The 17,669-nt window shown below is 32.2% G+C and overlaps 1 protein-coding gene across 2 annotated transcripts in view; it reads left to right on the forward strand.

Annotated features, from left to right (window-relative positions):
- Positions 1-17,669, forward strand: part of LOC115883867 (homeotic protein Sex combs reduced) — a 117,833-nt gene that overhangs the window by 94,637 nt on the left and 5,527 nt on the right. The window contains exon 2 of one of the 2 annotated variants that reach the window (XR_004050462.1): positions 12,206-12,576. Coding sequence is in view for 1 of the 2 variants with exons in the window: in XM_030902281.1 (XP_030758141.1) it covers positions 12,206-12,418 (213 nt within the window). In the remaining variant the exon portion in view is untranslated. The remainder of the gene's footprint in view (positions 1-12,205; positions 12,577-17,669) is intronic. The other variant, XM_030902281.1, reaches the window with a different exon arrangement.

Below are 17,669 nucleotides of genomic sequence, written 5' to 3' on the forward strand. Positions count from 1 at the left end.
AACACGTTTTACTATAATTATATAATTGGATCTCCGCGTAGATCATTAATTCCGCTTTTATCGAAAGCTCGTTGTTAAAATATATGCGTCCGACACGTGGTGGTTTAGTTTGCTCATATTTTATAATAAAATTGCGATATATACAATATATCACGTGAGAATTTGTTATAACGCAATAATAGGTTATACTGAATTAAAAACTAATAAAAAAAATGAAGAACGATAAAAAAGATTAAAAAAGAAAAAATAATTAAATTAAAAAAAATTACAAAAATAAATCAAAGCCTGAACTACCTCCAAGCAAAGCCTCGTCCAGCATGACAGTTCCTGTAAGTCGTCCCTTAGAACAACCGAAGAAGGGACTATAGGGGAAAGTCGCGTAAATCGTACCGGCTCTTTAATCGTACCTCGTCAATATTTCATTTACCATTGGATTAATAAGACATCTTCCGGCATATTTAGTAAGTACAACTAGGCAACCAGTATAGCCGAAAATCTGAAGCAAGTGGCTCATGTGCTTGAGAAGATATTTGACATTAAAGAATTTTTAATAAGGTGATGTAATCTTTTGGTGATTTAGGGTTAAGTGATTTTATATGGTTTGGGAGAATTTAACTGAAGATACGTATTTTTTCCTGAAACTAGAGAATATTGCCTAAAATTTTACATGATTAAACATAACCTTATTTATAAAAAAACCGCCAAATAATTTAATTTGTTATTTTGTGTAAAGTTGCCTATATCGTACCTCTATATGGTTGCCTAATTCGTACCGGTACGATTTAGGAAACTCAAGGAAACTTAAGGTATAATTTTTTTTATTATTTTTTTTAAAGAAAATGAATGCTGGAAATTAAAAACGAAAATACGGCCAGTGGAGTGAAAGAGACATACAGGCAGCAATAAAAGTCTAACCAAAATCAAGCAAGCCCAAATTGCTAAGGTGTTAACTACAACGCCTTATAAAGACGAGTTAGAGGTCAAGAAATCTGCGATTGACTAGAAGGGACAACAACAAGAAAGGCAAGCAAGCAAACAAAACAAAAGACTAGGTCATTTCGATACTGATAAGGATGTAATAGAAATAAATGAAGAAGAATGGTTGTGTTTCCTTTGTGGAGAGTGCAAACTTGAAAATATGATAAAGTGTGATGTGTGTAATCTTTAGGCACGTGCTAATATTCAAAATCACATATCCTTCGTTTGTGACAACTGTCTTTAGACCATTCCAAATGGTTTGTTCAAAGCTTGTTAATTATTTTTTTCTGATACAGAATAATCTTTAAATTATTTGTGTGGTTATTTTTTGTGTTTTGAGTTTTTTAAATATTTTTATATAATATGTATAAGAAATAAATCTGTTTCCTATTATACTATTTTGTTTTTTCTAATTACTTTAAAGATAGCATTAGGTGTAAAGCTATTTCATTAAGTACGATTTAGGAAACCTAGTGGTACGACTTAGGGAACCGGTTTCCCAAATCGTATCATTTGGAAGGCTTCTAAAAAAAGCATTTTTTTTAAATGAAAGCATCTTATTAAAAATCTGAAAAAAATATATAAAGTGCGGAAATGTTGAAACTAAATATTAGCATGAATAAAAACGAGCCAGTCTGAAAAATGTCGTGATTCTCTAAACTTTTATACAAAATGGTACGACTTAGGCTACTTTCCCCTACAGCTCACATTAATGTAAGAGCGATCATTTAATCTTCAGTTGTGTGGGCGTGAAGAATATTTACGATGGCCATAGTTCGGCAAGAAGTCGTTCCTCTTGTTTATAAAACATTTCTTCGTTTGTTTTACATTGGCGATTACAAATCTACCTACTAAACGGTACCGAATGACTGAGTACCTCGCTTTAATATCGTTACGATTTCGCAGATAAATCTCGAAGAGACACCGCCCGCGATTGTTAATGAATTGATACATTTATTATCATTAATCAGGTTATATATTGTCATAAAATATTATTTGTATATAGACATATTGTAGATTATAGTTGGTTTCAAGATATGTATATGAATTGTCGGCACAATAAAAGGTGAAAAATAGATTAAACCCTATTTGAAAAAGTGGTTCCTATTTTTAGTTGTACAGGGTGGGTCAAATTCGACGCTTTTAAATGGAAACACCCTTTTCTATAGGAGATAGACATAAACTAATATCGGTGTCTGGAGCCCAATTTTTGTCAAAACATGATGGTGAAAACCGCATATCGATATCTGTTACCGTTTCGGAGTTACGGGATGTTTTTCAAAAATATGCATTTTTAACAAATCGCTGTAACTTTTTTGCTATGGAAAATTTTGTATTTCTATGAAAACATTTCCAAAGCACCTTTTTACGTAGAATTTAATGGTTTAAGTATAATTTTTTTAAAATTAATAATTTAAGAATTATCAACAGAAAATTTGATTTTTTATATGGGACACCTTGTATATTTTTAATTTATTGAAAAGAATTTAAAATTACCTTTTCAAAAATATAACACACTTGTTATTTTGCTCGATTCCTCTTCGAGATATAGAGTATATAAAAATTCGCCCGCTTTAAACAAGTAGGCTTTGAACGGCACCGGCTGTAATGCAAAAAAAATCTAGCTGTGAGCATCAATTAAAACGAAAATAATACTTGCTATGAGAGATGCAGAATTTGATAACAATTTAAAATATATTTAACCAACATCAACACATTTAAACTATATCTAATAAGAATAAAAAGAAATAGCAAACCAAGACATGAGATTTTGCTACAGGCAGACATATCGACCGTCTTTTGTTATGGACAGACGGGGCAGTTTTTGAACATTTCTCGCGGAATTCATTAACTCAGTGGGGGCGAAAGATACCCTCTCATAACTGCTAAATATTTCTAATTCTTGTCTAGATTATACGGAAGAATAAGGAACATTTATTCTTTCGCAAATATATCCATAGGATTAGATCCATGGGCACTATGTCAGGCAGCCTCGACGGCCAACGGCTGGGATCTTAGTTAGCTATTCAATTATTCTTGAAATTGGCTGCAAAAATTTGCTGATAACTTCAGCGTTCAGAGGCGGTGCGTCGTCTTGCTGGAAATATATCAATATTTTTTTTGTAAAATTGCTTAAGTAGGTATATTTTTTTCAGTGTAGTTAGGGGGGCTTTTTTAAAATTCAAAATTGATCTGGATTTAAAATTCAACTTAATACTCAGTATATATACTTTCATTTTCTTATTACTTATTAACAAGTTATTCAATTTAAACATGATTATAATTACAGACACTTAATAAATAAAATAATAATTTAGCTTGCCAAGCAATTTCAAATTAATTCAGTACACAAAACATGAAAAAACACTTGCCAAAACGAGCGCGTAATATTAAAAACAAACCTCGAAACCGTTAATCATTTCGAACGCATAGGTACTTTAAGCGGGCCTGCCCACTCCGTTCAAAATATCTTCAACTAAACATATTCTCACTACGAAGGAACAGCAACACACCTACTCAGACCTACAAATAGGTCTGCCGTCTTTCTCCAACGTTCATATTCCTCCTCGTTTTTTGGCTTTGGGCCAAACGAACCGAACGTTAGATTTATTGAGCTCAGCCAGCACCTTAGCAGCCACACCAATGAATAGTACCGATGGATCTATTGCTTGCCAAACGTCTTATTTTTTGCTTTTATTACCGTAAATTTGACTGGCCATTTGCTGGCATCTCGTTATGAGGTGTTGGGTCTATATTAGATAGATGCTTAATGAGCATCAGTCGAATTCTGATGAGAGGTGTCTCTGTTTTAAATTGTGAAGCGTTTGATGACGTTACAGTTTACGTTTTTGGTTCTGGTTTGTTAATTTTATGATCGTTCTTTGATCTCGAATCAATTTAGTGTACTATGACTATGAATGATATCTATGATGAATAATAATAGTTTGACAGAAGCTGTATAATTCTAATACAGTCTCCTGCTCGAAAAAAAGCAGACCCCTTAGAGATTTCTTCTATTTTAAAGTTAAAAATATTATTACCATTAGCTGAAGAAGTATGGTTCTTGGATTGCAGAGTATAAATTCATTATTAAATAACATTATTATCATCAAAAGGATATATTAAAACCGAATTATAATGAGAACACTGTCCTGGAAGAAACATCTGGTCCTTTTGAACTGGATGGCATATGTCCATCAGCAGTTTACCATTAGCTGAAGAAGTATGATTCTTGGATTGGAGGGTATAAATTCATTATTAAATAACATTATTATTATCAAAAGAAGATACTAAAACCGAATTATAACTAGAAAACTGTCCTGGACTGAGTGCTTTTGAACTGGATGGCGTTTGTCCATCAGCAGTTTACCATTAGCTGAAGAAGTATGATTCTTGAATTGCAGGGTATAAATTAATTATTAAATAACATTATTATCATCAAAATGATATATTAAAACCGAATTATAATGAGAAAACTGTCCCGGAAGGGCTCCTTTTGAACTGGATGGCATATATCCATCAGCAGTTTACCATTAGCTGAAGAAGTATGATTCTTGAATTGCAGGGTATAAATTCATTATTAAATAACATTATTATCATCAAAAGGATATATTAAAACCGAATTATAATGAGAAAACTGTCCTGGAAGGGGTCCTTTTGAACTGGATGGCATATGTCCATCAGCAGTTTACCATTAGCTGAAGAAGTATGATTCTTGGATTGGAGGGTATAAATTCATTACTAAATAACATTATTATTATCAAAAGAAGATACTAAAACCGAATTATAACTAGAAAACTGTCCTGGACTGAGTGCTTTTGAACTGGATGGCGTTTGTCCATCAGCAGTTTACCATTAGCTGAAGAAGTATGATTCTTGAATTGCAGGGTATAAATTAATTATTAAATAACATTATTATCATCAAAATGATATATTAAAACCGAATTATAATGAGAAAACTGTCCTGGAAGGGGTCCTTTTGAACTGGATGGCATATGTCCATCAGCAGTTTACCATTAGCTGAAGAAGTATGATTCTTGAATTGCAGGGTATAAATTCGTTATTAAATAACATTATTATCATCAAAAGGATATATTAAAACCGAATTATAATGAGAAAACTGTCTTGGATGGGGTCCTTTTGAACTGGATGACATATGTCCATCAGCAGTTTACCATTAGCTGAAGAAGTATGATTCTTGGATTGGAGGGTATAAATTCTTTATTAAATAACATTATCATCATCAAATGAACATACTACAACCGAATTATAACGAGAAAACTGTCCTGGAAGGGGTTCTTTTGAACTGGATGGCATATGTCAATCAGCAGTTTACCATTAGCTGAAGAAGTATGATTTTTGGATTGCAGGGTATAAATTCATTATTAGATAACATTATTATCATAAAAGGATATATCAAAACAGAATTATAATGATAAAACTGTTCTGGAAGGGGTCCTTTTGAACTGGATGGCATATGTCCATCAGCAGTTTACCATTAGCTGAAGAAGTATGATTCTTGGATTGGAGGGTATAAATTCATTATTAAATAACATTATCATTATCAAATGAACATACTAAAAGCGAATTATAACGAGAAAACTGTCCTGGACTGAGTGCTTTTGAACTGGATGGCATTTGTCCATCAGCAGTTTACCATTAGCTGAAGAAGTATGATTCTTGGACTGCAGGGCATAATAAATAGTAAATTCATTATTAAATAACATTATTATCATAAAATGATATATTAAAACCAAATTATAATGAGAAAACTGTCCTGGAAGGGGTCCTTTTGAACTGAATGGCATATGTCCATCAGCAGTTTACATTAGCTGAAGAAGTATGATTCTTGGATTGAAGGGTATAAATTCATTATTAAATAACATTATTACCATCAAAAGAAGATACTAAAACCGAATTATAACTAGAAAACTGTCCTGGAAGGGATCCTTTTGAACTGAATGGCATTTGTCCATCAGTAGTTTACCATTAGCTGAAGAAGTATGATTCTTGGATTACAGGGTATAAATTAATTATTAAATAACATTATTATCATGAAATGAACATACTAAAACCGAATTATAACGAGAAAACTGTCCTGGACTGAGTGCTTTTGAACTGGATGACATATGTCCATCAGCAGTTTACCATTAGCTGAAGAAGTATGATTCTTGGATTGCAGGGCATAAATTCATTATTAAATAACATTATCATCATCAAATGAACATACTAAAACCGAATTATAACGAGTAAACTGTCCTGGACTGAGTGCTTTTGAACTGGATGGCATTTGTCCATCAGCAGTTTACCATTAGCTGAAGAAGTATGATTCTTGGATTGGAGGGTATAAATTCATTATTAAATAACATTATTATTATCAAAAGAAGATACTAAAACCGAATTATAAGGATTGAAAAATCTGGAGTGCCATGACTGTGTTAAAAACACTAATTTTTAATCAAGGAGCCTTGGAAAAATAGATTTGATCGTCTATTATTTTTAGTGTCTTGTCCTGGCATATAGTAATAGTCCTGGCATAAGTAGTGTCTTGTCTTGTCCTGGCATATATCAACTTTTCAAATGGAACGAGAGTAGCTCATTAGCATATTTAAAAAAATCATTTTTTACGAATAATTTGATACCACACGCATGTTACAATTTCAAATAAACCATATGAGAAAATGTCAAAAGTTGACATAATATGATATGTCATTCTATTCAGAGTGTCATTTTCTATCGAATAAAGCTTTGAATAAGAAGACTAAGGAAGGAGCATATCAAAAATCTTAGGTATACCGCGATGGGCCTCAAATATGGCCGACTTAAATTCCGGTTTATCAGTGTCATTCTAATTTTATTTAAAAAATGTAAAACTATGATGCAGGGTAGACGTGGGGTAGACTCAATAATTTGTTGTTTTATTTTACGTTGTGAATAAATGTTGGTAGTTATTAAAATTGTTATAAAAATATATAATTCTAATAAAAATAGATAAGTTATAATAAGTAGTTATTAACACAAACATCCGATATGCTACTGAAGCAGGTAAGTCAAATTAACGTATCTAAATTCTTTGACATCTAATCTTTGACAAGTAATAAATAAAAGCTAAAATGCAAGAAAAATATACAATTTAGTTAATTTAAGTGAATTTCATAAATGATCGGTTTACTCTTAGGTTTACTACACGTGTGTATATTATATAGTCACTTACTAGCGAAAAGTTGTCCCATTATTTCACTCAATTTTTGCCGAGATCTACCGCACGATACACAACGAACTATTTTAGAGTCTTTTTCGATAAATCGCGATAGTGTCACTGTTAATTTAAGTTCTGCCACAATTTCCATCGAGATTTACTATCTTTATACCACTATCAGTAGTAGAATAAATAATAAATAACATAAAATAAGCTCCGTAAAGACTGACAAATCCACAAAATTTCAAATCAAATTCAAATGTGTCAAATGAATCGTCAAACAGAACTGTCAAGGATCCCCACCCTAGAGAGCTTTTATGGTGGCTTTTCCGCCCACCATGCATGAATACATGGATAGCATTATGCTCCTTCCTTAGTCTTCTTATTCAAAGGAATAAAGTGAAAAAATACCGAGGGTGCCATTTAAAAACCAAAAGTTGTAGTCATTTCCGGTGAAGAAACTAGAAGTAACCGAAAACAATTGAATATGTTAATCAATCCTAATTTATATCATATACTAGCATACCAAATCTCGTTGTTTTATCTAAAAAAAATATAAAAGTTGTAAGGGTGAGCCATTTTTGAGACGCACCCGGTATGCAATAAAGGAACTTGAATTTCTTATAATACATTATTTCTCATTTTTTCCTCTCTAATGTCACTAATTAACTAACCTATAAATCGCCAAGAACCGACATTAATCATTGAAAAAATCCACAGCCCTTCCTTTCTGCATTCATAATCCTGGAGGAAGAAATAAAACATTTCGCTTGTGGAAAAACACACACCGCGACGTGCAAATAAACAGATTGTCGTTTGATTTTGCCGCGATCCGCTCCGCTGAGAGCAAGAGAGATGGGAGAGTCACCTGTGCACTTGTGTACGTGAGTTACGAACGGCCGTCTTGCGAGCAACGTACGATGGAGGCACAGAACTCGTAAATTATACTGAACGGTTCGGGAATCGTTGGTTGGGAGTGACCGACGAGGTTATAGATTAAGAGATGATGGAAAATATGGAGTGTTTTACTCTTGTGCTGAGAAGCTGAACAAATTAGGGAAAGAAAATAAAGTCCTCCTACTCTGGGTGTCGCACAGTGCTTCGAATATATGGCTCTAGAGGACAAAAATGCAAAACTTCTCTTTTATTGCAGGCAATTTATTCAAACTAGGTTTATTTGACACAAATGATGAGTACTCTCATTGTACTAAATGATGATGTTCTAGTCCCACGTTTATGAAACAAAATCTTATAAATAATAAAAATGTTGGAGCTGTGTTCCATCTAAGGAAATAATAATTTATAGTATGAAAACGGTGTAAGTATTAAATAAATTCCTGTGATAAAAAAGAATTGGAATAACATTAGAACATGATTCCTACAATATAAACCTAATATAAGATAAAAATGTTTTTCTTTAATGAAAAAGAAACATTAATGGTATATTTAATTTAAAAAAAAACTTAAGATACTATAAATTTACTTTAGGACAACAAAATGCATAGATCGTAACTACTCTGATTCAGAAGAATCATTGCTGACAGAATCTTCCAAATTTATACTATCCAAATCACAGGTAGATGAAATATCCTCACATATAAGATATTTCTGTACATCATTTTCTAATATGTTACTTTTTCGCGTTGTTACTGTTCTTTTTGTTGGTATGAGGGGTTTGGATGTTAATAGTTACCTCTTTAATAGACCATATCCATATATTATTTTTTCGTTTTCTTGGGTATGAGGTTTTATAATAAATTGAAAGATGGGAACATTTTTTATGCCACGTTTCGCTCCAACATAGTGGGCTCAGGCACAAGTGGTTATCTCATTGGACTGGAAGGTTCATCAATATCTAATAAAGAAACACATTTTTTGAAATATAAATAATTTTGAGTTCTTGACCTTATGATCAAGCCAAGTATTAACCAGATCGGCATTGCTTATCAATTTTACTCCATCTGAAAAGTATTATAAAATAAAGTTCGTCGCAAGCAGACGCAGGTGAACTATGCAAAAATTAAAAGTGTATGAATATGGCAACAAAAATATTCAATAAATACGATATGTTTTGATATGTTTTTTTTTAATGCCTTTTGAAGTTTGAAAACGTAAAATTTTTATACCCATTTAAGAATCATCTTAAAAATAAATAAAAACTAAACAATAACGAACTTGTTTAGAAATAAATTTAAAGTACATACCTTGTTTAATAATATCCATAGTGACTTTCAATTAAGTACGTAACGTTTAACTCCATATACAGAACTACTATGAATGTTATTCTTTTCACTGATATAAGATAATGATCGCAAAATTTATTTTTAGTGAAAATATTTGCTAACAAAAAAACGCTGTTTATGAAAAATAATATACAGGATGGTTGAACATTGCTATAAGTATAAAATTACATATTCAGATATTAGTAAATTTTAACTTTTTTTTCGATTTTTGTCCATGGGACGAAGCACTGTGTGTCGGCTCAGCAAGGGATAGAAGGTAATAGAGGTGGAAATTCTAGTTCCTTGGGATGAATTAGTTCCATAGTCCTAGTTCCTCCAGAGTAATAGTTTCTTGAACTAGGCCTTTAGTACACAATAGTTCCCGACTAACATTGACATCCCCGTTACTTGCTAATGGGTTTCGTTGTCAGTCAGAACTATTCACAGTATAATCTGTATAATTTTTATAATGTACGAAATATAACGAGACGTGTAATTGCGTATGTTAAAAACATACAGAGAAGACTAGGCTACTAGTTACATAGCAAGTTGCCGGACGAATTTACATTTACCCGATTTGCGTTCGTACTCGAGATTCACTGCCGGCTAGTCGGCTGGTCAGGCAGTACGCAGTTGCAGTTGTGCTTGGACGGGTCGGTCGTGACACTAGGAATACGACGCGAGGAGTGCCGAGTATTTATTATTTTCATTTTAAGTGTTTACCTTCACTTAAGGTAACGTTTAAAATAAAAATACTTAAATATTTATTATTTGAGTGTGTTTACAAGCCAAAACTTAAAATAAATAAATTCTCTAAACACCCAAAAAACCTAAAATATTACTCTAAATAAAAAAAAAGTTATAACAAGTGTTCAAAAAGACCATCTTCTTGTGCTAGACAGAAGCCTAGGCGGTCGTAAAATCCCCATCTAACATTGGCTAACATATTAGGGCTAATAGTTCGGAAAGCGTCTCGTATTTTTACTTGAAGTTCATCCAGGTTATTAGCCCTATTATGACCATACACTTTAGATTTTACATAACCCCACAAAAAGAAATCATTGGGAGAAAAATCTGGTGATCTATCGGGCCACAAAATAGTTCCATGTCCACTAATTAAACGGTTGGGAAGAATATTGTTCAAATATTCTTGAACAATACGGGCAATGTGGGCAGGGTAACCATCTTGTTGAAACCAGACATTGTGGAATCTTTCTCCCAGTAACTTACGAATTCTAGGGACAATCTGCTGCTGTAACAAGTCCAAATACTTTGCAACAGTTAAATTACCCTCTATAAAAAATGGACCAATCATATGCTCCCCTACAAAATCACCCCAAACATTTAGCTTTTGAGGAGATTGCGTGCGTACCTCAAAATATCTGTGCAAATTTTCCCGAGACCAATATCGTACTTATATAGGGTTATGACGAATCAATAAAGGAAAACTTGATTCGTCGGTGAAAACTATACGCCGAATAAAGTTTTCATCTAAATTGGCCTTTTCCATTACAGATTTACAAAACGCCATACGTCGAAATTGGTCTTCATGGAAAATTTCTTGAGTTTTGTGCGCTTTACATGATCGGTATCCATTCTTTTTAACGACTCTTTTAACCGTGCTAGGTGAAGAATCTGTTACCTCAGCAATTTGATTACATGAAAACGTGGAATTTTGATCCGCGGTAGCACAAATGAACACTTGCTTTAACTCCTGTTCTTCATTAATCAACACATCAGGCTTGTTGTGTTTTTGTGGGGACACGACCCATGTGTTTCAAAATTATTAATAACTCTTGATATAGTAGGTAAAGATGGAATTGGCCTATTTACAAAAGTTTGTGGAAAAATTGTTTGTATATCCCGATAAAACCTATTTTGGAAATACCATTTTACAATTTTAATTTTCTCACGAACTTCGTAAACATCCATTATTTTACTTAAAAAATAAATTTTACACGAGAACTGTCGCGAGAATCTATGTATTCATTTTGGCTGTTAAAACACGAATAAATACAAATTCTGAGACATTCTTATCACATATCTACCTATTTTATTTTTTCGCATTTTTTCGCCTGCTTTTTATCCGGCGGACGGATATACGCTAATTCGTCCGGTTTTGCCTATGTTACTACTACGGTGGTCCGGTCTGTATAGGTGAGCTTTATTGCAGATAAAAAAATATTAAAAAATAAACTCAAATCAGAGTTTAAAAAACTATATCACAAATCAATTGGAGCAAATAATACGAAAATTTTACGAAAAATTGCATACAAAAAAAATCATGAGGAAAAGTTGCTTGTCCATTTATTATAAACAACTTTCATACGGGTCAATTTGCTGTAAAACAAACTTTTTGAAAACCTTTGGGCTCATGAAACAGCCGTTATGTCCGGAAATAATAAACTTATAAAAAAAATCATTAGGCGAACTTTAGAGAATGTTCTTCTGTACAATTTGCGTCTAATTATTTTGTTGTAGTACAGTTTAAAAAAAAACACCCCTATTGTTCTAAAACCACAAGGGGAAAATTTCCGATTTTGTTAATTTTACACTCAGAAGACAGTCGCTGACAAACTCTGAAAAAATCAGCTTGTTCGTAATTTTTTTATTTTCAAATGACAATTTTATTGGATTAATAAGGGTTTCATTGCTTGTTTTTGAGCTACGGAACCCCTAACAACCTATATTATTTTATGAGACCTATTTGTAATAGTTTAATAAAATCATCTCATTTCTAGTCCATCAAGTACTTCATTTATTATCTTTTACCTATTCTGTTCTAATTAAACGTTCCTTGTTGCAGGTACAGTGAACGCCAACGGCGAAACCAAACGCCAAAGGACGTCCTACACCCGGTACCAAACACTAGAGCTGGAAAAGGAGTTCCACTTCAACCGGTACCTGACGCGGCGACGGCGGATAGAGATCGCGCACGCGCTCTGCCTCACCGAGCGACAGATCAAGATCTGGTTCCAGAACCGGCGGATGAAGTGGAAAAAGGAGCACAAGATGGCCAGTATGAATATCGTTCCATATCACATGTCCCCCTACGGTCATCCCTATCAGTTTGATTTGCATCCCAGTCAGTTCGCCCATCTAGCCACCTAGAAATACATGTGGCTTTGTGAAGCCGATTTGCTATAGTAGATTGTGATCTATAATCGTTTTTATTAGGTATTTTTTGTTTTTAATTTTATTTTATTTTGGTTTAGTTTGAAAGGTGATTGATCTCTATGCATTCCATTTTTTCTATTATTTTATTTATAGAAAATACTTTAGTTAAAACTTATATTTTATTATTTCCATTTTTTCAGAATTTATGATCTTTTTAATATACAGGGTGGGTCTTAAAAAAGTGCAAATATTTTTGGGGGTAGTAAAGTTAATTTGTTGATAATATGGCAACATATGTAGTAGATTAAATTTACACTAAAAAAGTCCAGAAAAGTTCCAGTGGTCCAAATTTTAACAAAAAATATATTTTTTTGGAAATTTTCAAAGTAAAATATTATCTCGGGTATTTTAGATTTATTTGAAAAACGCTAAAGAGAAAATATGTTTCTTTTATCAAAATCTACCAGCCCTAAAAATATTTTCACTTATTCAAGACTCACCCTGTATTTTTTTCTTATTTCACCAATTTTTATTTTAGCACGAATAACTTTTCTTAATTTTCTTTATTTGAATTACTCGAATTATCAATTATTTTACTTTTAAAGGTTTATTCAAACAGATACAAATTTTATTTAAATTTTATGAAGCGAATAACAGTTGTTTAAAGTTTATAACAATTGTGTAAGAGAGTGTATATACGTGACAGAATTATTTTAACTTTTAGATCAGTAACTGTCAAAGTTAGCGCTTTCCGGTGTACATACATAGCATAAATATTTAAATTTTAGAATTCTATTGAGAAAAAGGAAGTACCTAGATCTCAAGGAGATGATCTATATGTAGGCTATACAGGGTCCGGCAATAGTGCGTCGGGCATTTGAAGCTCCTAGAATAAAAAACTTAAGTATGCACTAGGATGTATTTCAGGAAAATATTTTATCTTCTATAGGGTGGCTCAAAAAAGTGTGAGTGGATCTGGGTGATTTTTTTTAAATGGAACACCCTGTATATTATTGCATTTTTGGCTTCCTTTCAGATCACTTTACATGGTCCTAAGATATGAGTAAATATATTTCGATAGTTCCAGAGATATTAAAAAATAAATCAAAAATATATATTTTTCAGCCCTTCTTAAAAAAATATTAAAAATACAAGAACTGTTCTGAAATCAAATCTATATTAGGTATTTACTTTCTAAATTCTCTGTTCTTACTTTGCTATAAAATATGGTAATCGTAAATCATACAGGATGTTCAATATTCTACGCCAAACTTTCTAAGATATAAAATAATTTTTCTTCGTTTTTTTAAATGGAACACCCTGTATATCATTTTTTTATTAGATGGAGAATTAAAAAATGAACAATTTTTGTATTTAAAGTATTTCAAAATTTTTAATAGTTTTGCGGATACACGCAGTATTATTTCATATGGCGCTTTCATTGGTAAAATACCAGAGAAAAATCAATGGGTGGCTTTGATAAAAATTTACTGTGGAAAATGCCATATGAAATATAAAACCCGGAATATCTGCGAAACTGTTAAAAATTTTGAAATACTCTAAATACAAAAAATGTTCATTTGTTAATTCTCCATATATTGAAAAAATAATATACAGGGTGTTCTTTTGTTACAGGGGGTTCATTTGTTAATTCTCCATATATTGAAAAAATAATATACAGGGTGTTCTATTTAAAAAAAACTAAGCAAAATTATTTTATATTTTAGAAAGTTTGGCGTAGAATTTTAAACATCCTGTATGATTTACGATTTCCATATTTATAACAAAGTAAGTACAGACTATCTAAAGTAAATATATAATATAGTTTTGATTTCAGGACAGTTCTTGGTATTATTAATATTTTTTTTAAGAAAGACTTAAAAATATATAATTTTTATTTATTTATTTATATCTCAGAAATTATCACAATATATTTACTCATGTCTTAGGATTATGTAAAGTGATCTGAAAGGAAGCAAAAAATGCAATAATATACAGAGTGTTCCATTTAAAAAAATCGTCCCGATCCACTCACACTTTTTTGAGCCACCCTATAGAAGTTAAAATATTTTCCTGAAATACATTGTAGCGCATACTTTAGGTTTGCACTTAATCAAAATTCCCAAGTTTTTTATTCTAGGAGCTACAGATGCCCGACGCACTATTGCCGGACCCTGTATATTTGTCAAATAGTATTGGTCCCATGTACAGGGTGGATCAATTTGGACATTTTTAAAGGGAGACGCCCTTTTCTATAGGAGATCGACGAAAACTAATATAGGTGTCTGGAGCTCAATTTTTATCAAAAACATGATGGTAAAACCTCATATCGATATCCGCAACCGTTTCAGAGTTACGGGGTGTTTTTTCAAAAACGTGCATTTTTAACAAATCGCTGTAACTTTTTTACTATGGAAAATATTTGTATTTTTATGAGAATATTTCCAAAGGATCTTTTTACGTAGAATTTAGTGGCTTAAGCATAATTTTTTTAATTAATAATTCAAGAGTTATCAACAGAAAATTTGATTCTTTCCAAAAATATAGCTTACTTATTATTTTGCTCGATTCCTCTTCAAGATATAGAGTTTTTTAAAATTCGCCCACTTGAATAATTGAATAAGTAGGCTTTGAAGGGCGCGGCGCCGGCCGTAATGCAAAAAAATGCTAGCTCTGAGCAGCAATTAAAACGAAAATAATATTTACAATGAGAGATACAGAGTGTTATAACAATTTAAACTATATCTAATAAAAATAATAATAAATAAGAATCCAAGAAATGAGATTTTGCTACATGAGGTGTTCGAAATATCGACCATCTCCTGAACATTTCTCGTGGAATTCATTAACTCAGAGATTATACGGACAATTTAAAAATAAGAACCTTTATTTTTCCGCAAAGATAAAAATCTGTAGGCGCTAAGTCCGGCGGCCCCGACGGCCAACGGCTGGAACCTTGGTTAGCTATTCAATTATTCTCGAAATTGGCTGCAAGAAATTGCTGACAATTTCAGCGTACTGACAAGGTGCCTCGTCTTGCTGGAAAAATATGTTTTCGAGTTCCACTAGGCAGATCATCAATAAAGGATCCAAAGCCTACTAGTTAAAATTGGCGAACTTTTAAAAATTTTGTATTTTGAAGGGGACTATAACAAAATATCAAGTGTGCTATATGCTTTGGCAAAATAATACAGGGTGTGTCCCAAATAAAAAATCAATTTTTCTGTTGATAATTCTTAAATCATTCATTAAAAAAAATATATTTAAACTTTTAAATTCTACGTAAAAAGGTGCTTTGGAAATGTTTTCATAAAAATACAAAATTTTCTCTAGCAAAAAAGTTACAGCGATTTGTTAAAAATGCACATTTTTGAAAAACACCCTCTAACTCCGAAACCGCCACAGATATCGATGTGCAATTTTTACCATCATGTTTACCATAAAAATTGAGCTCCAGACACCGATATTAGTTTTCGTCTATCTCATATAGAAAAAAGGTCGTGTTTCTTTTTAAAAGTGTCCAATTTGCGCCACCCTGTACATTGTACATACATTAGATTTAGCTGCTTTTAGAAATATATTAACAAAAATTATTAAACAAAATTTATAAAATTTAGAAACAAGAAAACAAATTCGGAAGTATAACAGGGAACTGTATAAAATTATAGTTCGAAAACTACGTAAGTTGTTTATTGTAAAATTCTCACGAGGCTCTGTTGTAAAAATGATAATTTCCAAATATCTGTTACATGTAGGCGATCAAGTGTGAATTATAGGCGTAGAAGTAAGAGCTGACAAAACATTTCACTTTTAATTTATCGGTTCGATTTTTTTTCTGTAAACCTGGTCAAAAATATGTTCCGTAGACGTGTAGAAAATAGAGGAGTGTTTTTGATAATTAATTGGCACTAAAAGAAAGGCCTTGTATATATTTTTCGTTATTTTGGTAACATATTAACAATATTGAAGGAAAATATTGCGAGAATAATTTAAAATACAAAATTTCATCTCAACAAAGGAAAACCCCAATAATATCAGTGCAAACAAATAAACAAACAACGCTTTATTGTACAAAAAGCCAAAACAGCTTCATCGACAAAGCACTCAAAAAACAACAAAATCACAAAAAAATACAAACAACAAAAAATACACAATACAAATAATACAATTCAAAAAAATTTAAGTATTTAAAATTACAAAAAGAATATACATGGACAATTTTAGAACAGTACGCAGTAAATAGATATAATTTTAGAGTTATAGAATATTAAATACTTGACCTTTGACCAGTCTGCGAGATGATCAAAATTTTAAAATTCAAAATTGTTCATAATTAAACATCAACAAAAAAGTCGTTTGCCGCATATAGAACTCTTTCCAGTAAGTATGATTTTAGAGCTTTGCGAAATGCGGGAAAGAATGAAAGCGACTTGATATTCAAAGGCAGATGATTGTACATTTTTTTGGCATTGTACAGTATTGAACCTTTAACTAGTTCTGAGCTCGGGGTTGGCAGATAAAGATCGTGCTCTGCATTCCTAAGTGGATAGTTCTGAGATGGCTTTTCGGGAATAGCAGATATGTGCTTGCGGATTAAGCAAACGGATTCAAAAATGAATAAAGAAGGAAGAGTCAGTATTTTCAAATTTTTAAAGAAATTCTGGCAGTGAGTTCTACTGTTCAGTCTCAATAAATATCGAACTGTTCTCTTTTGAAGTCTGAAAACACGATCAAATTTTGTTGCGCAGCAAGTACCCCAGAATGGAAGGGCATAACAAAGATGTGACTCAAAAAGGGCATAATAGGCTATTCTAGAGGTTGTCAAAGTTAAGTTCCTTAGAAACTGATCTTAGCGCAAAACGATCTTAGCGCAAATTGATGATTGATGATTATTTTTTACATGTCTGCCTTTTACTATCATCATCATCATCTAGATCTCTTAATTCCTCGTTACCATGCTGAATTTTTTGTGGTCCATCTGTTGTCCGTCCTCCTTGCCAGGTGTCCTGTCCATTGCCACTTGAGGAATTTGATTCTGTTGATGACATCTATTACATTAGTCTTTTGTCGTATCATCTCTCTTCTTTATGGTCTTTCTTGGTTATTCCCAGCATATTTCGTTCCATTGAGCGTTGTGCGACCTGTAGTTTTCT

The sequence above is a fragment of the Sitophilus oryzae genome, unplaced genomic scaffold (assembly GCF_002938485.1).
Source record: "Sitophilus oryzae breed Bouriz unplaced genomic scaffold, Soryzae_2.0 scaffold_2006_pilon_pilon, whole genome shotgun sequence".
In the NCBI taxonomy this organism is placed as follows: domain Eukaryota; kingdom Metazoa; phylum Arthropoda; class Insecta; order Coleoptera; family Curculionidae; genus Sitophilus; species Sitophilus oryzae.